The 24,926-nt window shown below is 42.8% G+C and overlaps 1 protein-coding gene across 1 annotated transcript; it reads right to left on the bottom strand.

The window, feature by feature from the left end:
• Window positions 1-3,381: 3,381 nt before the first annotated feature.
• LOC146712201 (muscle M-line assembly protein unc-89-like) lies at window positions 3,382-24,456 on the bottom strand. The gene is made up of 10 exons (XM_085436017.1): window positions 24,352-24,456; window positions 14,980-15,324; window positions 14,783-14,899; window positions 11,865-12,194; window positions 11,071-11,409; window positions 10,555-10,890; window positions 8,808-9,086; window positions 7,200-7,544; window positions 5,828-5,912; window positions 3,382-3,914 (listed from the first exon to the last, which is right to left on the bottom strand). The coding sequence occupies exons 1-10, from the start codon at window positions 24,383-24,385 to the stop codon at window positions 3,872-3,874; spliced, it is 2,253 nt and encodes a 750-aa protein (XP_085292143.1). The 5' UTR covers window positions 24,386-24,456; the 3' UTR covers window positions 3,382-3,871.
• Window positions 24,457-24,926: the final 470 nt, after the last annotated feature.

The following is a 24,926-nucleotide window of genomic DNA, read 5'->3' as shown; positions in this document are numbered from 1 at the left end:
GACCCAGGGAAACGAAGTTAACGATAAAAACCCTGAAAACCATAAATTTCACACTGAGCCTCGACTCTCACGGCCCGGTCCGTGGCCCGGGGGTTGGGAACCACTGCATTAACACATGGGTAGTTCAGGCAGCACGTCATTTTCATTGTTACTGCTAATAGTCTTTGTGAAAAGCACATTGATGTAAAAATCATGACAAAGTATTTAATTTAATTTCAACAGCTTTTCCACATGCCCCTGGGCAATGTTCCCTCTGAGCTGTGCGAGTGCGCAATTGCGCACTGCTGGCATGGTGTCTGCGCGTTGCGCACAAAAAAAAATTCTAACCTGAATTGTGTTTTAGCAAAGTGGCTGATGTGGAGTGAAGCCACGTTAATGACAACGTGTCCAACCATTGGAGATGTGAGCAGGACAGACGGAACAACTGACGGACAAAGTGTGGACTTTGTACCAGTTTTTAAACTGTGTTGATCGGCCACGTAAAACCAGAGTTATGATAAAATATCTGCAATGTTTGGTTTCCTTCCTGAATACTGTCGTTGTTTATATTTACTGCAGGAAGAAACGGGAAAAACTGCGTTTTAGAAGGAAAACGCTCGAAAGCCTGTGAGAAAAAACAAAAACAAAACACCCCCACCCTTTCCTATTGGTGGAAAATTGTACCATGTGGACCAATCAAAAAATGATATGGCAACATGGCATTTAGTTGTTTAGGAAGGAGGAAGTTTTAGGAGTGACGGCGTGTTTGAGATGTGAGAGATTCGAGACGTTTAGCACAAATCTTGTGTAGTTAGTGTGTAGTTAGTGTGCAGTTAGTGTGTAGTTAGTGTGTAGTTAGTGTGTAGTGTAGTCAGTAGTGTTGTTGTGTGTGTCAGAACAATGAGGCGACTGCTGAGTGTTACAGGTGTTACAGCAGTGACACATCAGGCCTGCAGGTAGAAAGTTTAAGTTATTTTTACTTCCAATAGTGTTAACATGCTACAGGTCATGAACAAGATTTTATTTAATTTTCATTGTAAGTGGGCTAAAGCAGTTAATTAAAAGTAGTGTAACATGAATGCTGTAATCTGATTACTTTAATAAACATGTAACTTGGATGCTGGTGTGACCACAGTGCACACGTCTGCTGTTGCTCACAGTGGTCCAAGGGGCTGCTCAGGGAGTTTGTGTGTTCAGACACATGAAACATTACAGGGAACACTGCCCCTGGGACACTAGCAGAAACACTCCCCCCCCCCCCCCCCCACACACACACACACTATAACAAAGTCAAATTGTCAGGAAGCAGATGTGTGATCTCCACCCACGAGCACGCTCAGGGACCTCAGAATGTCTCCACTGATTTCTGCTCTCAGAGCTGATGTTTGACTCTTTATAACATCTTTAAGAACTCATATCTGAGTGAATGTTTCAGCTTTAACGAATCCTCTGAGGGTTCACACACTGACGGCCACTGATTGGTCCACTCAGTCACATGGGTCAGAACCAGGAAGCTGTGAGTCACAGAGTAATGGGTGGCTCTGTCAGAGGTCATCATATAATGAATTACAGCAGTTCAGCCTAGAAGATCACAAGACATCTGCTCACACCTGGATGAATCCAGCTGTGTGCAGCCAAAGAGAGCGTTGCGACTTTCATCCGTAAATAAAGCCGCGGCCGGCTGAGTTGGTTGTGTCCCTGTGACGCGCCTCCAATAATCCATAATGAGTCGTACTTGTACTTTGCACATTTATTTTAAGGACAAAACAAAACAAACTTTTGTGCTTTGAATCAATTTACAACTAGCGCATGGATTAACTGGTGTGCCAAAAAATGACGGTCAACAGAAAAGTTTGCCCACGAACCACTCACCCAACACACCTGCTGCAAACACCGACATCAGGTAAATAGCCTGTGACCACACCCACATGCCATCACGTGAGACGCAGGTAAAGCTATACACCTGTGCCACCATAACAAATAAACAAAACATAAACATTGACTTTGGCTCTTACAGAGAGGTCAGCTGATCACAGCCTGCCCAGGGATGGAGATGGGTTACAGTCCCTGACTGAGAGCAGTGGTGCATGGTGGGTAAGTAACGAGTGCAGCCACAGAGGTACAGACAACCACTCAGCCTCACACTGACCGTTCAGGATCTCTGTGGGAGGGTTGCATGATGTCCCTGCACGAGTCTCTGTGCCTTTATGTAAAACACAACAGTGATATTATTACACCGGTCATCTGAAACTAAAGGACACGTCCACACTGAAAATAAAATGGAGCACTGTGCTGCACCTGAATGTTATAAAGACTCTACCCACATGGAACGAACACACCTGTAATCCTGAGGTTAACGGTGTACAACAATGACATAGCATAAATATGACCTGTGAACTTAGCGTCCATACCCTGAACAAAGCTCTCTGGGCACTCTAAGTATCCTCGCTCTAGTAATAAAAACCATGTGACCTCATACAGGTTTTTGTTTGGCTAGGCCAAGAAATCAGCAGTTGGCTTACAGCAGCAAACGTTTGGTCCTTTGAGCTCACGGACCAGTGTTCAGAGTCAAGCTCATTCTACCAGAGATGTCACATGTTTATTTTTATGGCCACTAAACCACACAGACCACCTGTAACAGGGAGCTGCTCTTACTGGACTGTATATTTATAACAATGCTTTGAATGTGTTAATAACTCCAACACCAAACCTGGTCATACTCTTCACAGCTGAGGTGTTTAATCAGTGATGGAGACTCTGTGACCTCATGTGACGTCTGCTGGATTCACTAGGATGGTGTTTATCTATCAGCCACTGTGCTGCACCACAACCCACTCACCTCACAAGCTCCACCCTCACAGCACACGAGCATGAGGTCACTGCGAACCGTCGACCTGAGGAAGGCTGCCGATCCTGACGGTGTCCCAGGCCGGGTGGATGGAGTCTTCAGCCAGTGTCTGTCCCACTCTGCCCAGAGTCCTCCACCATAATTAAACCCCATACTTCCAGCTTCATCAACTCCTGACACCACCCTCCCCTGGAACAATCAAATGTCTGAGCTGCTGGTGTTTATCGGTGCTCTATAGAGAGCACACTGAGTCACAGCTGCACCGCGGCTCACAGGAAACACCATAATGGCTGCCCTCTGCCCCACAGCTCCATCAGAACATGATGAAGGGCCCTCCACACCAGGTCATTCACTGTTTGAACAGGCAGCTCCATCAGACCTGGACAGCCTGGTCTAAACACAGCTTTGACCCAACAGCAGTGAACACAAAGCACCAACATGAGTGTGTGTGTGCAGCTGCAACACAACAGCACAGTGTTTGATTACTGACATGTTTGTGCACTGAATGGACTGACATGAATAAATACTGTATACGAGACAGAGACACGGAGACGTTAATATGTAAAAACATTTAATGTGGTTCATACAGCACCAACATCAGTGACGTCAGGGGGATTATATGGATACATATGACACTGATGGAGGCAGCTGTCAATCACAGGCACTGATAGGAAGTGTGGGTGTGGCCTCAGGGAGCTCTGAGGTCAGAGGGGGTGTTTCATGATGTTTGATGCTTCCTGACAGTCAGCAGCTTTGACCTTTGACCCACATGAAGCTCACATGTGACACAGAGTCAGGACGCTTCGTAGAGATCCATCAGCACAGCAGAAACACGCTCGGGGTCATCACCTTTATAAACTTATTATAAACTCATTATAATGTTAGACAAACAGCTGCAGAACATCTGGCTGAGGTTAGTTAGCTGTTAGCAGAGGAAGACCAAAGCAAAGCTGCATCTTCATCTTCCTCAGGGCTGAATACACAACAGATACTGTATACACACAGGCTGCTCTTCATCACCAGCTCCTCCTCCTCTGTGACCCATCAAGCTGAATGAACCTCCATCAGAGGAAGGTCTTCATGGTTCCTGAGGACACAGAGGACAGTCAGACACTCACATGGGTCGGTGGGTTTGATGCTGGAGTCTGTCCCAGCTGTGCCAGCTGATCAACATCCTACAAACAGACTGATCGGTTCTCTGATCTGTGATCGATCAGCTGGAACTAGGATGAGGATCAGAGCCAAGAATTAAACCAGGTTCATACATTCATACCTGCACGGGCAGGTCATGTCCTCACTCGCTGAGCTCTGAGCTCCTTGTTCCATTAATCAGTGTTAAATATGCAATAATCTTTACATCATAAGTGCCATGCAAGAAAAAAAAAAAACATAATTCAACAAATAATTAAATTCCTCATAAAGTCAGTGCAGCACTGCAGCCAGGTGCAGAGAAGCCAGAACCCAAAGAGGTCTCTCCTCTGCTCGCGCTGCAGCGGTGCTACGCTCGTACAGTTAATCTGCTAGCAAAGGTCATTTTAGCCTGTGCACATCACTTTGCCTGAAGGGCCAGGGTCCTGATGTGATTGGTCACTGTTGGTGTCAGGACCCTGGCCCTTCAGTGGATAGGGCAGTTCGATATAAGGCTATATATCTGATGACGCCTTTTGGTTCATACACGATCGTTTGTTTCATGGTGTCACAATGTGACCTGTTCACGGTTTGTTTCATGGTTTGATGGTCACTGGAGTGGCTATATCCATTTTTACAGTTCTTTCTTTCTCTTATATTTAATATAACCACAGTGTGGATGGACACGCCACTGTTTTTAGGCGTTGTCGTTAGCAACAACAACGGTAACCCCAGCGTGTGGCTCTGCCGTCCGCTTGTTTATTTTCCACATAAACCACAATAATAAATAATAAACCACAATCACAATAAAGCTGAAGATCCTGTTGAGATTTTGTAAAATAAAGTGAAATGATGACAAACAGAAGGACCAAAACAAATCCAGGACATTATTCCTAAACGAGGGGCTCGCTCTGTAGCAAGAAAGTCTGACACGGGCCAGAAAACTGTACTCTGCAAAACCGGCCCCCACTAAACACGGCAAACCTCTCCTGCCACCTACGCAAGAGTCACATGACAGAGGATGGAGAGAGTTTATGGACGAGAAGCAAAGCTCTACCCACCACACCACCCTGAAGCAGCTTCACTGGCTCCAGGTCAAATCTCACGTTAATTATACATTTAAAGCTATTCATTGTCTCTCCCCACCATCTCTGGTTCAGATCACCATCCCACTCCAGCGCCCCCGATCATCCTCTTCTCTTTCTTTTCTGTTCCTTTCTCTCGTCTTGTTTCTATGGGGGGCTTTTAGCCGCTCTGCCCTCCAACTTTGGAATTCCTGCAGACCTCGGAAACATCACCTCATTCCCTCTTTTTAAGTCCAACCTCAAAACCCACCTGTTTAAAACTGCCTGTTTTATTTGCTGTACAGCGTCCTTGAAAGGTGCTTTTAAATAAGCATCCTGAAAGGTTCATTGTGTTCATCTGTGTTTCCAGTGGGCACCACTGAACTGTTCAGTGCTCCCTCACTGCTGCTGGTTTGGGTCATTGTGCAAATGTCCTGTTTATAAGGTTGGAAACCTGCAGTCGGCTGAGACTGAAGGATGACATTGAAAAGTTTCTAACAAGTAACAGCTGTAGTGATGTGCACCAGCAAAATGTCACCAGCAGATGAACTGCACGTAAAAATGCTGCAGCACAATCACAGGAGAAACACTCGCAGCTTCTTTGTGGGTGTGGCTGCTGAGCTCTGTGCAGGCTGTTGGATTTATGCACGAGGAATTCACGAGGAATTATTTGCTCAGATTACATTTCTTCTTTTTCTTCTTATGATATAAAGATCATTCCATATTCAAAGTGCAGCTCATTGAAACTGGAGCAGCTGCAGTTACCATGGTGACAGGTAAACACACCTCTGTGACCCTGCAAACATACCTCACGTCCTCTTTGACCTCAGGTTTTGGTGCCTTCCTCCTCCTGCGACATGGAAGCATGTCTTTCATGGTTCCCTTTAAGGTTGCTGCAGGGGAGAAAACAGGAGTGAGTCTCAGTCTTTCTACATCAGACACAAACCAGGTGATCATGTGACTCTTTCCTCTCAGCTGTGGTTTAGTCTGAGTAGTGGGAACACTGGAACAACCTTTACTAGTGATGAAAACGACCACATACATGAACGAGTATGACTGAGTGATATTTAAAATGCAAACCAAGCATTCCCTAAATCAGCACCTGGTCACCTGTCTGTACAGGCCAATCACAGCTCTCCATGAGCCGCACAGCTGTGAGTTCAACACTACTTTAAGGACATGTATCCAGTGTTATTTGGATGTACTCTGCACCCACACATTTATACTGTAGTTATCTTATTGTGCTCAGTGTTATGTAGTCCAAAGGTTTTATTCATATCCATCATATAGATAAAACTAACACACTTAGCTTCTATAATTTGCTTGTAAGAGATCCTGGTGAGTAAACACCATGCTGTTTAAAATCTTTGCAAAATAAAATACAAACTCTACATCTAGTCCAGCGGTCTCCAACCTTTTTGGCACCACGGACCGGTTTATGCCCGACAATATTTTCACGGACCGGCCTTTAAGGTGTCGCGGATAAATACAACAAAATAAAACTAGTACTGGTACCGAAAAACAGAAGATTTATTCATAACACACGTGAAAAGACCCAGGAAAACAGAGTCAAAGATAAAAACGATAACAAAATAACGCTGAGAACCGATAAAAACCCTGAAAACCAGACATTTCACACCCGAGCCTCAACTCTCGCGGCCCAGTACCAAACGACTCACGGACCGGTACCGGTCCGAGGCCCGGGGGTTGGGGACCGCTGGTCTAAGGAGTACAACATCGTCACTTTTGTGTGGATCATGAATAAAAGTCATGCCAGTTACATACAGTGATGTTATCAAGCAAGTACTTATGATTATTTTCATTTCTCTTTAATTCAGTGAATGAATGTGGATTTAACCTTGAAGCACGTTCAATCATCCATCATTCAGCCTTCTGAGACTGAAGAAGTCACCCTAACACTTCCATTAATAACATCCAGATGAACACAGTCAGCTGTCTGTGGTTGCAGACATCATGTGAAGATAATTCTGCTGTTACTGAAACTAGACACCTTAAATATTTCACAGAGTAGTTCCACTACAGGAGGGATGGTGCAGCTAAACGTGTGTTCAGATCTTTATGTGACACTACGACACACATCACTTTCTTTCTTATTGTGTAAACTTCTTGTCAATCTTTTTACATCATTTCTTCAACATTAACTGCACTGTTACACTCACCTCTGACTCTGAGAGTCACAACTTTCTGTACCAGGATGCGTTTATCCTTGTTGCAGACCGTGCAGGTGTAGCTATGACTGTCAGTGGGCTGGGGCTTATTCAGGGTCAGACTGAGGTCTCCAGTGATCAGTGGATCTTCATTCATCTCTGTGCGACCGATGTAAGACCTGTACTGTAAATCTGGCTGGTTTTTTTTATTCACATCAAGGTAATGGACCATCTTCTCTTTGGGTTCAGAGACAGTCCAGTACACACTGAAAACATGATGAAGGTCAGCTGTGGTTTTAAAGGGCAGCAGGACAGACTCCACCCCCTCTGTCACCTCCACCATCTCCACCTGGAAGTCTGAGAGCAGAACACAGACAGACATGAGTGAGGTTGATGGTCCATCATGTCCTCTGCTGTGTAACCAGCAGCGTTCAGTGTTTCAGTCACGGTTCGTACACCTTTTTCAGGGTCAAATTCAAGCACTTTCTAAGCACTTTCAAGGTCCATTTTCAAGTTTTTCCAGTGCATTTCCTAAAATCTACTTATTTAATCTATCATCAGTGACATTATTTGGTACAGTTATAATGTATTGTTCATCTCCCTTAAATAAACAGGCAGCCTTAATGTATGAAATATCCATATACTGTGTCAGTGGCTGATGGTGCCCCACAGGCCTCAGTGTGAGCTTGAAGCCATTTATAATGTGTAAGCAGTTTAATGTGTCGGTGCTGACCAGAAACAGCTTTTGAATGAAAGTCAGGGAACGTCGGTAGAACAAAAACAAGTGACTATTCTTTGTGCCCATATGGATCACTCATATCACCATTATTCCACCCAGCACAGGGACAAACCCTGCAGGTATGACAGCAGCAGGTGTATCACTTTTCCACCTGGAGACAGCATTTACATTGAAATGTGCCTCTGGTGGCTGTTTTGCAGCAACTGTGACATTCACTAGTAGAACTGACACACAAAACAAAACAACGACTACACCACACACTAACTTGACTGCAAACACGGTACACGTCACAAACCTCTCACCTGTGAAAACTCCCTTCCTCCCTTTCTTTCTTTCACTTGCTCACTCCTAAAACTTCCCCTTTTCCTAAACAACCAAATGTCACGTTTTAATATATTTTTTTGATTGTTTGACACAAACAGGTGTTTTTTTTTCCTTTTTTGCTCACAAGCGGAGTGTTTGCTAGCGCTGTCCTTCTTCTCTTCCCGTAGTAAAGGCCTCTGTTTTATTTAGGAAAAATAAATCGCGTGTACTTTTGATCATGACTCTGGTTTTACGTGGCCTATCAACACAATTTAAAAACTGGTGTATAGTTTGAAGTCAGTGCTTTGGACAAAAGTTGAAATGGAGACTCCTGGTCTGTCACAATGCTATGTATCGTTCTAATGTTTAAAGCTTTCACTTGAGTAAAGGAACTCATATTACTAAGTAATGTTAGCTAAGTTCACAGCATGCTCCATAAATCTCCAAGCCATAACTAACCGCTATAATAGCTGCCGTATTGCTGTGAGGCTTTTATTCTCACACAGCTGCAAACAGCTGGACACTTGCAGTTTACACAGCTGGGATTCGCGGTGTGGACAAACAGCTGATACACTCACCTCTGACACTGAATATCACTGATTGCCTTAGCAGGATGGCTCCATCCTTGTTATAGGCGGTGCAGGTGTAGATTCCACTGTCAGTGAGGTGGAGGTCTTCCAGGTTCAGACTGAGGTCTTTCTCATTTCCCTGATGGCGTGTTATTTCCTTTATGAACTTGTATTTGGGGTGTATACGTTTCCACTCCACTTTGGAAATCTGATCAAGTTTATCTGTTTTTTGAAATTCGAGCAAATAAGACTTGTTTCCATACACTGTCCCCAAACTCCTCACAGTGTCTGAAAAGAGAAAAGAGACAGACACCATTGAGAGTCCACTCCAGAGTGACAAACTGGACCAAGGTCAGCTAGGTAAAATGTGAAATAATCAGCAGCTTGTTTTTATTTAAATATTTATTTCCCATAATAAGTTCAACAGGGTAGATGTACTTAAGGAACATGAGACTTTTTCAGATAAATAAAGGCAAATATTGCAAACTACACAAAAGGCAGCCGCTAAAGCGTTTAAGTTTCAAAATAGAACAAATGAAACAGACTAAATTGTCAATTCCACTTAGAAACAAAATATTAATTCTAAAAATAAATCTTAGTTTGTTTTACAGAAGAACAGACAAAACTGACTAACTTTTGTCAATATCAAATAAACTGAGAACTAAAAGGAAATTCTCAATCTCTCCTTGTTGTATAGCTGAGCTTTTCAAACAGTTTTAACAGTTACTTTAGTCTGACAAAAGCCGAATGACGAATCAGCGCTTCCAGTCAGAGACTGAGCTGCACCGCTTTATTGTATTTCCAGACTTGCTTTCGGCACATTTACAGTGCAGCTGCTCTGTTTTTTGTCAGACTTGAAATAGCCGAAATACCTTCACACTACGGAACTTCTATGGCTCTTCCGTTCGACAATCTCTCCGGCGTTGGAACCATCATCTGTTTTCTCTTCGGTCACGCTCTCGGTTGATTTTTCTAGTCGGCACACTCATTTCCTCCGTTACCCGGCGGTACGGTGGCTGGCTGCTTCCCAAACAAACACATGTGCGGCTTGGCACTTGTGCTGGACGTAACAAGTCACGTGACGTGACGCTGCGGCTGTGATTGGTTCGGCTCTGCGCTACTTAATTTGGATTGGCTGTTCTTTTTTTTTTAAAGGGGACAAGAGAGATGAGGTCTATCGCAATAGTTTAATTTTTCTATCGAGTAAAAGTTATATCGCGATACATATCGTTATCGTTCTATCGCCCAGCTCTAGTTGTAGGGGATAAATAAAGTCTTTCTGATTCTGCTGCACTAGCTGTCAGCTTTGATTTACCAGAACACATTTAGATAATCGAAGTCTTAATTGTTATTTTAAACAATGTTAGTTTATGATCAAATATATATAGAAGATGAAGCACTCTGTTCCTTATTTACCAAAAAGTCTCATTAAAGAAGTCGACCAATCAGCAGAACCCTGAGGAGTAGCTGTGCCAGCAAATATATTCATCTGTACTGATCAGTGAGTGTCAGCAGCTTCTTATTAACAGCTCAGAGTGATGATGATGATAGAGAGCTCAGTGAAGAACATACCCAGCTTATATTAGATAGAAAACACAAAATACCTCATTACACTTTCAGTTATTAAATTCATTTCCAGCACTTTTGTGTCTCATAAGAAACATTATTTTATCGTATCAGGTTATCACAGATCCATCAGCTGCTCTTTGATTTCACTGATTCATGCTGGATTCACACAAACAGCTGCTTCACTCACCATAGACATGGAGAGTCACTGATTTCTGCAGCAGCTTGTCTCCATCCTTCTTCTTGACGGTGCAGGTGTAGACTCCAGTGTCAGTGAGGTCGCGGTTATTCAGGGTCAGACTGAGGTCTTTGGTACTCAGTGGATCTTTCTTCATCTCTGTGCGACCCTTGTAAGCTGGGTCCTGTTCATCTGGCTTATCTTTTCCACTCTCATACACGTGGACCTTCTTGTTATTGGAGTCTGTCCACTCCACTCTGACGTCCTGAGGAAGGACAGCTGTGATTTTTAAGGGCAGCTGGACAGGCTCCAGTCCTCTTGGCGTCTGCACAATGTCTGGCACACTCTCTGTAAAGAGACAGACAGACATGAGTGAGGTTGATCCTCCATCCTGTCCTCTGCTGTGTAACCAGCAGCTGCTGTTCTCAGTGTTGTGTGTTGATGTGTGAGGCTGCACAAACAGCTGGACACACTCACAGGTTTACACATCTGAGATTCCCACTGTGGACAGACAGCTGTTACACTCACCTCTGACACTGAGAGTCACTGCTTTCTGTAGCAGCATGTGTCCATCCTTGTTGTAGACGGTGCAGGTGTAGACTCCACTGTCAGTGAGGCGGGGCTTTTTCAGGGTCAGACTGAGGTCTCTTCCCAGTGGCTCTTCCTTCATCTCTGTGCGATCCTTGTAATCCTGGTCTTGGTTGTGTGACTGATTGTTTTCACTCTTATACACGTGGACCTTCCTCTCTGTGGGTTCAGTGAGTGTCCACTCCACTGTGACGTGCTGAGGAAGGTCGGCCGTGGTTTTAAAGGGCAGCAGGACAGACTCGTCTGCATCTGTCACATTCACCACCTGTGGCGGAGGAACTGAGAGAGAACAGAAGAACACAGACAGATAAAAAAGCTCACTGTTACTGTTCCATGATGATGAGACTAAATATTCCCACTGTGTGCACTGCTGAGAAAAAAACACAGAGAAATTCAGCACTATCTGTGATCAATTCTATGCTACAAATGCTAACCAATCATGTCTTTGCATGTTCTCCTGCCAAAGCTTTGCTGGACCTATTATTGTCAAACTGAAAACAAAGCAATACAAGCTCTCTGGACATATTCTGAAAAACAGCATTTGAGAATGAAACCAGTAATGGGGGTTACAACTATGTGTGGTAGCAAAAAGATGATGATACAAAGACCGTCATATCCAGACATTTGGTTATCTTAAAAATAATTAAAATAAAGAACACAGCACCCAAGAATCTGTCTGGTTGGATCTTATTCATGGAGGATTCACACGGTGGACAAACAGCTGTTACACTCACCTGTGACACTGAGAGTCACTGATTTCTGCAGCTTGTATCCATGCTTGTAGACGGTGCAGGTGTAGACTCCACTGTCAGTGAGGAGGAGGGGTTTCAGGGTCAGACTGAGGTCTTTGGTTCTCAGTGGATCTTCCTTCATCTCTGTGCGACCTCTGTAACTCTGGTGCTGTTTGTCTGGCTGATTCTTTCCACTCTCATACACGTGGACCTTCATGGCATTGGAGTCTGTCCACTCCACTGTGACGTCCTGAGGAAGGTCAGCTGTGGTTTTAAAGGGCAGCTCGACAGACTCCTTCCCCTGTGGCACCTCCACCACATCTGGCAGCAGAGCTGAGAGGAGAACATGAACACAGACAGACAGACATGAGTGAGGTTGATCCTCCATCCTGTCCTCTGCTGTGTAACCAGCTGTTCTCAGTGTTTCTCTGACTTGGAGCTGAACTGTTGTGTTGATGTGTGAGGCTGCACAAACAGTTGCTTTGCTATGTCAAACATACAGGCAGTAACTTTGAATTATAACAAGCTTTTATTTAATCTGTGAAAGTTGTGCATGAATTAGTGCTGCAGTATGTTGTAATGTGTCAGCACTTCTTTAGAGACATGAAGGAGACTTAAACTAATTCAAGGATAACTTCAGGCTGCTACTGATGGTCTGCAGAGATTCCAGCAGATATTAGTTAAAGCCAGTCACACTGTAAGTAATCAATTCATGAAGCGCTGTCAGACAACTCCCAGCTGCAAGCAAAGTTCTGACATGACAAACAGAAAACATCCATCCATTCGCTTCCACTTCTCCCTTTCAGGGTCACAGGGCTGCTGGAGCCTATCCCAGCTGTCATAGGGCGAGAGGCGGGGTACAGCCTGGACAGGTCGCCAGTCTGTCGCAGGGCCAACAGACAAAGACAGGCAGCCATTCGCGCTCACATTCACAACTATGGGCAATTTAGATTTTTTCAATGAATCTCCACAAACTGCATGTCTGTGGACTGTGGGAGGAAGCCGGAGGACACGGGGAGAACCCACACAAACACAGAAAGACCTGATGGTGGAGTTGAACTCGGGACCTTCTTGCTGGGAGGCAACAGTGATAAGCACCGTGCCCAAAAAGAAAGAAGAAATAAAAAAAGAGGTCAAATTAAATGGAAACAACAGAACCAGCACATTAGATTCAATTAAAGCAGTAAAATGAGAAGATGTGTTTTAAAAGTGGACAATGAAGCGGCGTCTCTAATGTGCTGATTGTTCCAGAGATTAGGAGCAGCAATGGAGAAGGCCCCGCCCCCTCTGAGCTGAAGATAAGATAACCTCTATTAGTCCCACATGTGGGAAATTTGTATGAGCCCCAGTAGCACAGGGAGCCCCACACAGCAGCCTCAGATTGTCCAGGTTCGCCTGGTGCACACTGAGCCGAGGAGGGGTTGATCTGATATCCTCGTGTTGGTGTTGTTCCCAGATCATCATACTAAATGTTGACCAATCAGAATGTTGTGACATCATACTTTTGCGACTTCGGGAAAAACCGGCGTAAAACAAAAAACTGTACTAAAGCTGCGTGAAACCGCCTCTGTCCGCCGATCAACGGACCCTGACCCTAACTCTGACCCTAACCCTTTAATAAACAGTAAGCAGAATTGATATTGTCCTTGCAACATTGGAATTTCATAAATGCACGAATGGCTTGGCGCGCAAAAGAATAACGTCACAACAATGTGATTGGTCACTTGCAATGTTGAACCTGGAACAACATTTTCATGATGGTCTGGGAACAACACCAACACGAGGAAATCAGATCATCCGCCGAGGAGGACAGGGGTCACAAAGGAGCGGTGCGTCATCCTGGCCGACCACGGGGATGAGGCAGGAACCCACGGGGTCCAGGAAACGTCGGTGCACAAAAACTCCACAAAATAATCTCTGTATTATTAGGAAAGCTTGAGTTTAACCAGCCAGCCACTGCGCCTACCCCAACGCCTTCGCTGGGGAGGTAGCATGACAGCACGGCCGGTCAGGATATGTGACAGCAGCGGGCACCAGGAACTCTGTCCTGCGTTAGCAAACGGATGTTTTGATCAGAACTTCAGAGATTCAGAAGCGACTGGCGATCACACCAGTAGAAAGCAGATTTCCTGAGTGTCACATGACAGAAACAATATAAAAACAAACAAAACTATAAGCCACAGACGAGCAGCCATGGACACCGGCGCCATCTTGATCCCCATTTAAGCTGCAATGAGCTGCTACTAAGTGAAAAATAATATCTGTTGCTACTATGTAACAAACACTTCTGGACTGATTCCCCAGAGTACAGCAGTAAGTGCTGAAACAAGCTGGTTTGTGAGCTGCTGGTCAAAGTGGAGAGTCAGTAACAGCTCAGCTGTGGAAGAACACCAGACCTCAGGAACAGGTCTGTGATTGGTGGCAGAGGATCTGCTCTTCCATCTAAGGACCCTGAATCACTGAAGCTGCTCAGACCAGCTGATCCTGGAAAAGTCACATTAGTCATGTGACCTCAGGACGTCGCTATCAGACAATCAGTTCAGATCTACAAGAGCAGCTGTGTGTTAAACCTCCAGGATGTGGGTGAAGCCTCTAATGTGCTCCATCAGTGTGAGTTCAAGGCTCTGCTACCAAAGTGTTCGAATACACAGAGGAAAGATGTCACAGAGGAAAGTTCCTCAGCACATTTTCAGCTGTGAGAAAGATGAAAGGAGGCCACAGAGTCCAGCAGTGTTTGGGAGATACTTTCCTGAATGATTGAGCATCGAGACAGGATTCATTATTGTTACTGAGAAGATGAACACAACAACTGAATGACTGAATCTGTGACTGAGTAACAGGTGAAGGTGATGGCTGCTGCTTCCACTTTTTGGTCTGCTCTGTGGAAACGCACACACACACATTATAAAACACACACACACCTTCTCTCTCCTTCTTCCTTTTGTATGCACAGTACACAAACAGACCAATGACAGCAGTCAGGATGATCGGAGTACCCAGCACAGCTACGAGGACTGTGGGCTGGACTAGAGGAGGTACTGTAACACAAACACAGGAGACATGAACATAATCAACATGTTTGTATGAACTCACATCAATCTGACCTCTGTCCACTCACCTGTGACCTTCAGATGTACTTCAATCGGCCTCAACCTGTCTCCATAGCTGACAGGACTGCAGGTGTAGGTTCCACTGTCAGAGACTGTGGGCTTCCTCAGAGTGAGGCTGAGGTCTCCAGTCTGCAGAGCGTCGGTGAACATTGATGTTCGATGTTTGTAAAGATCATTCTGACCACTAAGATCGTCACCACTCTGCAGACGCAGGTGAACCATTGGGTTCTTGAACCCATCACGGTCCCACACTGCTGATGTGGAGCTCCTGGAAACATCAGCTGGTACCTGACAGGGCAGCAGGACAGACTCCTCCCCCTCATACACCTCCACCCCTGAGGCATGCTGGGACACTGAAGACAGAAACATGAAACAGGTGAGACCTGTGCTTCCAGTCACATGACCTTTCTCTCTCTCTCTCACTCACACACACACACACACACACACACACACACACACACACACACACACACACACACTTCAGCAAAGAAACAGTGCAGTGCTAACATGAACCATCAGCTCAGGTCTGTCACAGTGAACCTGTCCAGCTCATCAGTGTCTCCATCCAGCTCGGATCACCAACACAAACACACATGTACAGTAAAGGCTTCTGCACACACAGCAGTCCCCATGTCCTCCCCTCACACAGAAACCTGCTCTGTACTCAGAGGAAGCAGCTGAGAGAAGCTTCCTGTGAGGGTCACTCGGGTCCATCAGCAGGTGAGCAGTGAAAGACTCAGGTCAGGTGGACAAAGCTCATCTGTCTGCAGTCATGTGTTAATTATATGAATGTAGCGTATATGGTGTGAATAACATCAGCTGAAAGTAACTCAGGCTGTGACATCAGACAAAAGAGAAAACTATGTTACTAACTGAATGATTCTATGCTCCTCAGCTGCAGCAGGACAAATAGGTAGTATTTACACGTAGTACCAATATGTAGTACATGTTTCTGTCTCCGCCTCTTTGGGTGGGAGTGCTTGTCTCTCTGTGTGGGTGGAGGTCTCAGCTCCATCAGCACCCTGGCTGTGTGACAGGAGGAGGGCTGGTTTACTGTTTCTACTTCCTGTTTGTGTCTGTGGCTCCTCCCCCTGCTCGGGTTTGGAGTTACATCTAAAAAGGCTCAGTGGGAACTTCCTGTAGCTGCAGTCTGAGCTCAGACACGTCAGATCACCTCTCTCTCACACACGCTGCTCAGTACAATAGTGTACAGCCAGGGTCAGGGTGTCGGAGACTCACAGAGCCCTGCAGGCCCGGTTTCGAGTCCTGCCTGTTAGCATCCAACCTCACTGTCTCCTGCTGCCTGTACTGCACACATGTGTAGAAAACATGGACGACGCGACCCCGCCTCCTCTCATTGTACAAAAATGAAGCCAAATTATCCCTGTCACTACCCAACCCGTACCGGAAACCCGATCGGTACCCCACATGCGCAAATCTTACGTCACTTCCTCTCTTTGCCAACATTGCGACATTCAATATATTTGAATGATACAGTTAGCGCCCAGTTAGCTCCTAGCATTTCTCAGCAGCTCTGCCTCCTTTTCGACTACCGGGACATTTAAACAATGAATAATCCGTATCCGCAACAAATTCATGCTTTTCTCCTCAACAGAAAGCGTCCCCCGATTGAACAACAGCGCCGTAAAATAAGAAGAATGGCGCCTAATTACAGAGTTAATAATGCAGACTTTGTAATATCTCACGTGTAGATTCATCAGCCAGATGAAGTGTTTACTGACAATTGACAGTGATAGCGCACATCATCATCACTATTCCAATCAATCCTCTCCACACAGACAAGCATAAACACACTCGACTATCGCTAAATCAGATTTAATGATGCTAATTCAGTTTATAATAGGGTTCATTCGCTCAGTCAGCAGGTGGCGGTATCCTCGTACACTGGGGAGTACACTGCCATTAAACGAACAGAAGAAGAAGAAAACATCTGCACATGCGCGGTACGGATCGGGTAGACTCGATTTGTACGGTCAGACTTTACACATGCGCAGTAAGGATCGGAGAGTCCTGATCCGTAACTTTCTTTTTATTTTTCGTTTTTGTCTACATTGTACTGAAATGCTTCATTATTGCAAACATTTTAAGATATACTTGTTATTCTTAACATCTTAACAGATACTCTGACCTGTAACTATTGTAAAACGCTACGACCGGAAGTAGACACCTTTCGCGCATGCGGGGTACCGATCGGGTTTCCAGTACGGATTGGGTAGTGACAATCCCGCTTGTGGAGGCGGCGGGCAAGATGGCGGACTGAGCAGTCCCATCCGTCTGAACTCCTCACTAAAGTCCCGATGTTTTAATCTTGTAGTTATAAAATCCACTCCTTTGAGCTGATAATACTCCTGAGAAACCACATATGGAGAAAAAAGCAAAAGGTACGGCTAGTGATAATGACTCCAACACATCCACTGACACTATACTGAAAGCTATTGAGAGTCTTCGAAAACGTGTTGATGACCGCATGGACGAAGTTAGCAAACAAATTCAACAACATAGCGCCATGCTGGCATCCATCGCTAAATCGGTGCAGTTTAATTCAGAGGAGCTGCAAGAATGCAAAAAGAAAATAAAACACCTGGAAAAAGAGATGGAATCAATCAAAAAAGATAATGACGATATTAAGGATCGTGTATTGAGCCAGGAAAGATACAAAAGAAGATGGTGTCTCCGTATCAAAGGGAAAAAGGAGAAAACAAATGAAAACATCAGAGAAGAAGTGGTGGAACTTCTAGGAAGGATTGCTCCGGACCTAAAGATGAAGATGGAAGAAGCAGTTGATGTTGTCCACAGAGTGGGAAGAGCGGTGGAGAATAAGCATCGACAAATCATTATTCTGTTTGTGAGACATGCTGTGAGAGATGACATCTGGAGGCGAACAAAGGCTTCTCCCGTGTGCAAAGAAGAAGGCATCCGCTTTGCTGAAGACCTGACCCCAGAGGACTGGAGATCCAGACAAGCGTTGTGGCCAAAAATCGACCAGGCTCAGAAGGAAGGCAAGGCTGCAGGCTTCAGGGGCCCTTTTGGTTTCATAGAAGGCAAACGTATCAGGGTAGAGACTCCAGGTACGGGCTGACATCTGACTACGAAAGGAATGTACAGTGGAACATTTCGGATGATGGGACTTTTACCTCAAGATTTTGCTACTCCATCTCCTAAACTTCCTCTTTAAAGCTGTTCATGTGTTCCGTGTTCCAATTAAAAACTAATATTTCTCTTTTTTCCTTTAACACAAGGGGACTTAAAGACTCAATTAAGCGCAAAGCTGTTTTTCTGTTCTGCAAGGGGCAACAGGGAAATTGTTTTTTTCTCCAGGAAACTCATTCTGAGGAATCTGATGTGAAATTTTGGTCATAACAATGGGGAGATAAAATTTATTTTAGTCATGGTACAAACAGGTCAGCTGGGGTTGCTATTTGTTTCAACAGATGTCCTGGAAGGTTTTTGTGCAACATGGCAGACAAAGATGGACATTGGGTTGCCTGTGTGTTAAATACTGATAATACTCTGATTATTTTGGTTAATGTTTATGGATACAATGATCAAGAGAATAAGAACCTGCTGCATCAAATTTCTACAGTTATAAAGGAACTTTATACCAAATTCCCTACTGATTATATAGTAGTTGGAGGTGATTTCAATGTGACTCCTGATGAATGGTTGGATAGATGGCCTTCAAAATTTTCAAGAGAACATAAAAACCCAATATTTGAAAAGTTTGCTAATGATACTAAATTAATAGATGTATGGAGAGTGTTAAATGAAGATGTAAAACAATTCACCTGGCACAAACCTAATGGTCAAAGCAGGTCACGTATTGATTATTGGTTGGTATCCAACTCAATTTTACAAAATGTTAAGGAAACAGTCATCTCTAACAGTCCCTTAAGTGACCATTGCGCCATTATTCTGAGACTACAAAGCAAAGACCAAAACAACACATTTAAGGATTATTGGAAATTTAATTGTCAGATGCTGAGAAATGAAGAGCATTGTAATTCTATTAAAAAATTAATTTTAGATATCCAGAATGATGAAGCCATCAATACACCGATACTCAAATGGGAATATCTTAAATTTAGAATCAGAAGAACCTCAATTGCATTCGGTAAAAAGTTAAACAGACAAAGAAAAGAAGAGGAATCAAATGTAGTAAAAGAACTTATGACTCTGTGTGGCAAATTGAATTGGACTGAGGAAGAAAGAGGAAAAATTAATAATTTACAATAGGGCTGCTCGATTATGGATAAAATGATAATCACGATTATTTTCACTGACATTGAGATCTCGATTATTTGACGATATTTATTTAACAATAACAATGTATTGAATAATGACTTTAAAGATTGTCAAAAATAGTATAAAATAGTGTGCAAATACTGATAACAGTGCAAATGTTTGCAATCTAAAAATAAATGAAAAATGTAAACATCTATGTATAGTGAACTTTGCAGTGTTGCTCTGTGGTGCAGCTATGACAGTGTAGCAAAGTTTACACACTATGTCTACTTGATCCACGTCTGACTCCGCGAACCCCTAATGTTTCCACACCACTGAAGGTTTTTTTTACCTCTCTTTTCAACCAACGGCAGTCACTCTCCTCTCCAAATAACTTCTGCTTAGTAGTGATGTTGGATTCGTGAACGAATCGTTCAATACTAGAGAATCACTTTACTGACTCGTGAATCATGATTCACAAGCCCAACTGACTCACTGACTCATCCCTGTTTCTGTTAGCAAACTAATTCGCTTAGTAGAAATATATCTAGCTTATAATTAAAATTGTGGGGGGGGGGAACAGCCAGTTTCTTAACAAAAGCATTTCTGCTCTGAACCCCCTCCTGTGCTGAATCATAGAGCGAGCAAACAAATCACCCCCTCCCTCCTGGCTCACAGCTTCTTCTTGTTCTTTAAGGCGCATTACCGCCCCCTGGCTCACAGCTCAGTGGACATTTAGATGAGAAAATATATATTTAACACATTTAAGGAAAATACTAATAAAATAAAAATAAACAAAATAAATGTTTATTAAGCAATTTTGATAGGAAATTGCTTAATTTTAGAAATGTTTTTGCTCTTTTTTATTCTATAAAATAAGTGATAAAATAGTTTGTTTATTTTTTTAGAATCATTCATCTTAGCAGTGGGAACAAGAAACAAACAAGAGAAACAAATTAAGTTTGAGTGAAAATGTAAATTTTTTGGACTCTCTGGTCAACTGACTCAGTGAATCAAATGACTCAAAAAACCTGATTCACTTTGGTGAGTGACTCAATTCAGTAAAAAGAATCAAATTTAACATCACTACTGCTTAGCTTTCCGAGCTTCCCTCGGGTCCTCTTAATCAGCGGTCCCGGGCCGCGAGAGTTGAGGCTCAGGTGTGAAATGTATAGTTTTCAGGGTTTTTATCAGTTTTCAGCGTTATTTTGTCATCATTTTTATCGTTTACTCAGTTTTCCTGGGTCTTTTCACGTGTGTTATGAATAAATCTTCTTTTTTTCGGTACCGGTACTAGTTTTATTTTGTTGTATTTATCCGCGACACCTTAAAGGCCGGTCCATGAAAATATTGTCGGGCATAAACCGGTCCATGGCCAAAAAAGGTTGGAGACCGCTGCTCTTAATTGTTGTGACACGTGTTCGAAATGCAGAGCGGTGCGCTCAATTTGCCACACGGAGCAGCGCGAGAGTAAAGCACGAGGGAGGGGCTAATAATCGGCTCAGTCATTTTTAATGATCGTTGAAAGCCCAGATCGTAATCGTGATTAAAATTCGATTAATTGAGCAGCCCTAATTTACAATCTAAATTGGACGAAATGTACCTTTATAGAGCCAAGGCTGCTTATTTGGGATCCAAAGCCAAGTGGATAGAAGAGGGTGAAAAGAACACTGCCTATTTTTGCAATCTAGAAAAACGTAGACAAGAATATAACTCAATATGTAACCTAATAATCGACGGAGAGGAATGTACAGACCCTAAACGCATTTCAAATGAAGTATTTACTTTTTACAGTAACCTTTGTAAGTCTTCATACTCAGAAGAATTTGATTTTGCTATTAAGAGCATGGCATCTGATCGCTCACCGGGACCAGATGGTATAACAACTAATTTCTATAAGCACTTTTGGGATGACCTAAAATTACTATTATTCAGTGCGATAAATGAATGTATAAATCAAAAGGAGCTTATAACAACAATGAAACAGGGAGTTATAAAATTAATTAATTCCAAAACTGGGGAAAGATAAGAAAAAACTAAGTAATCTAAGACCTATAACACTTTTAAATACAGACTACAAAGTTTTTACAAAAGTTTTAGCAACAAGACTAAAAACAGGTATTTCTGAAATAATTAGCCCAACACAATCAGGATTTCTCAAAGGACGGTTGATCCAAAATAATATCCGCTTGGTTTTGGACCTCATCGATTACAATTACCTAATTAAGGATGATGGTTTTATGTTGTTCTTGGACTTCCATAAAGCATTTGATTCTATTGAACACACTTTTATTATTAAGACATTTAAACATTTTGGGTTTGGTGATGCATTTCTGGATATGATCACTATGTTATACACTGATATTAATAGTTGTGTTTCTCTTTCAGAAGGCACATGTCCCAGGTTCAGGGTGGAGAGAGGTATCAGGCAGGGCTGCAGCATCTCACCTCTTTTATTCATTGTAGCCACTGAATTACTTGCTATTACTGTCATAAACTCAAACATCAAAGGATTAGACATAAATAACCACAAATTAATAATAAGTCAGCTTGCCGATGATACAACAGTCTTTCTAAAAAATAAAGAACAAATTCCATTGGCCTTAGATACAATAAAGATCTTTTCTGGTGCTTCTGGACTACGCCTGAACCTGGACAAATGTGAACTCATGAGTATCCACAATTGTTCTCACTCTTCTTTCTATGATATACCTGTCAAAAATGAAATCAAATATCTTGGAATCTGGATAACTAAATGCATGGCTGATAGTGAAGAAAAGAATATTCAGAATACAACTGACAAATGCAAAAAAACTCTGAACCATTGGCTACAGAGAGATTTAACGTTGTTCGGCAGGATAATGTTGACCAAGGTTGAATCTTTGTCCAGATTAATCTATCCAGCTTATTCCCTAGCCATCCCACCAAGAATTATAAAAGACATCAATAAGGTGAATTTTAATTTCATATGGAAAAATAAACATCATTAGGGACTTGATAAAAGATTATGAAGAGGGGGGTTTAAAAGCAATCGATTTTGAAATAATGAATGGCATTTTAAAGATTAATTGGCTACGATCTTTCTTAAAAAATGATAATGAGATCTGGTTCTTGATACCATCTCTTATTTTCAACAAAGTTGGGGGGATCCAATTCCTTTTAGTATGTGATTTTGAAATTTCTAAACTACCCATAAAACTTTCCAAATTTCATCAAAGAGTTTTGTTAAATTGGAAATTAATGTTTAAACATAACTTCAGTCCCCACAATGTTCCATTGTGGAACAATAGGGTGATGTTGAATCGGGGGAAATCTATGTTTGTGGAAGAATGGATGACAAAACAAATTTGGTCTGTGACACATATAATGGATGAAAATGGAGATATACTTGAATTAAACAGGCTTAATGAGAAATATGACATGAGTTGCTCGTTCGAGCTCTATAACAAGGTTTCACAGAATATCCCAACAGTCCTTGTAAATACGGTAAAGAACAATTTTTCAAATATACAGACTCCAAATTTGCATAAAGTTAAACTAGATGGTCTTGACTTGGTTAATGGAAAATGCAATAATCAGTTTTTGAGGAGGTATTTGGTTAACACCTTATATCCAGGTAGGACAAAACATTCACTCGTCTTTAAAGATTATAACAAATCTGAGATCTCGTTGATCAGAACCAAATATTTAACATTTCCAATTCCCCCCAAATTTAAAGAAGTCCATTTTAGAACTACAAAAATATTTACCCCTCCAATGAATTTATGAGAGACAGATTTAAATTTGTGTTAGGCAACTGTTATATTTGTAAAACAACTTCGGAAACAACAGAGCACATGTTCTATGGATGTGTGACAATCCAGAATTTATGGAAATCTCTCCATGTCCTAATATTGTCCCAGTATGGAAATATTGATTTTTGGTCTTTTCAAAATATTCAAATTGGAGTAATCCTTAAGGACAAAAATAGTGAGTTTTTAGTTAACAATCTCATTATTATAACAAAGTATTACATACATAAATGCCGATATGCTAAATCCCCCCCTTCATGGCCTGCTCTTAAAAACGACCTCTCCCTGTTCCGTAAATCTCTTAAGCTAATAAATAAGCCCCAAGCAATCAAATTGCATAGATTTTTAGAAGAGTTTGATTTTTCTTAGCCCCTTATTTAAGTTATGTGTCTTGTTTATGGAACCTCACTTTTAGAGATTTTTTGATCCCCTTTGTCTTCTTTATTTCTGTTCCTTGTTTTTCATTCTTTTTTTATTCTTATTTATTTTTGTATTGGTTATTCATCTTTTTATATTATTATTATGTAGATGTGTGAATATGGATGTGTATGTATGCATGTGTATATGCATATATATGTATATATATATGTGTGTGTGTGTATGTTTACTTTCAGTTATTGTCGATTTCATTGTGGTGTACAGGAGATGTGATTCTGTTCTGATTGATTCAATATGTCGCTTGTCTCTTTGAGATTGTCATTGTTATTGTTCTAAATAAAGTTCATTTTAAAAAAAAATCCCGCTTGTGGAGGCTGCCATCTTGCACTTTTGGAGCCAGAGTCTGCGCAGTAGTGATTTGAGGTGGAGGACTGTCTTTTTTTTTTTTTTGTGGAGCGACTGTGTCACGCTCCCGTCCACACACCCGCTGGACGGGACCGCGAACACGCCCCCTACACTTACGTAGCCCGGCTGCTCCAATTTATCTGCTGACGGATTTGCAATGCAATCAACAGCATCAAGACTGACGGAGTGTGTTTGAGATAACCTCACACGTGTCACAGGTGACACAAGTGGCGTTTTTTGGCTGGTTTGTCGGTAGCAGCTCCAGAAACGCAAGACTGCCACACATCTGTTCGACCGACGCCAGTTGATCTAAACGCCAGTAGATCTGGAACACCGCACATCGCTAACAATCATATGGCACATTTACTTCTGAGGAAATTTTAGACGGCACTCATCATCAGGAAGGTTGCCGACCCCTGGTTTAAACACACACATATGATCAGCTGAAAGTGCGGGATCCGCCCTGCACGGAGGCCGCGGGGACGAGCTTCATCACATGAACGAGCTCGATGAACGTGAACATTTGCGGTTAAAAACACCTCTGTGTGTGTGTGTGTTTCTTACTGAGTAGGAGGAGCACGATCATCATCATCTTCATCCTCGGTAACAGTCGCGTTACAGCTGATCCTCACCGACCGCTCCCAGACGCAGATCCGTTGCTCTGAACAAGATGGCGAACAAAGAAGCACCGACTTTCGATTCTACCGGAAGTCTCCTCCTCCCTGAGAACCTTCATAATAAAAGCTCTTTACAGTGTTGAATACAATATAAAGGGAAAGGGAAGAAATAAAGAGTGATGTGCAGGTGAGAAGCTGTAACACTCACAGACTGTACGAAGGTTAAAGATGCTCCAATAAAAGAATAAAGCTCTTCATTACAAAGAGAAAGGAGTGAAACACACCTCCTCCTGTCTGCCTGTGAACTGAGCCCACACACTGGACTCTGTGTCACTGATGCAGCTGCTGACTGTGGGCTCATACCACATTCATGTTTCTAGCATCTAATCATTTCACCTTAAACACATACAACACAAAAATGTGAAGTACACACTCTGAGGTACAGTGGTCCCTCGCTATAACGTAGTTCACCTTTCGCGGCCTCGCTGTATCGTGGGATTTTTTGTGGCGATTTTGCTGTTT

The sequence above is a fragment of the Copadichromis virginalis genome, linkage group LG3 (genome assembly GCF_057382275.1).
Source record: "Copadichromis virginalis isolate Kocher_CV1m ecotype Utaka linkage group LG3, C_Virginalis_male_GT1.1, whole genome shotgun sequence".
Taxonomy (NCBI): Eukaryota; Metazoa; Chordata; class Actinopteri; order Cichliformes; family Cichlidae; genus Copadichromis; species Copadichromis virginalis.
This window is presented reverse-complemented; position numbering and strand designations above follow the sequence as displayed.

Excerpts from the sequence above, each read along its gene's own strand:
- LOC146712201 (XM_085436017.1), bottom strand. The coding sequence starts at position 24,385 with ATGAAGATGATGATGATCGTGCTCCTCCTACTCA. Across the intron at positions 10,891-11,070 it reads AGTGACTCTCAGTGTCAGAG|AGAGTGTGCCAGACATTGTG; the intron begins GTGAGTGTAACA and ends GTCTCTTTACAG. Across the intron at positions 3,915-5,827 it reads GAGGTCAAAGAGGACGTGAG|GAACCATGAAGACCTTCCTC; the intron begins GTATGTTTGCAG and ends CTGTGTCCTCAG.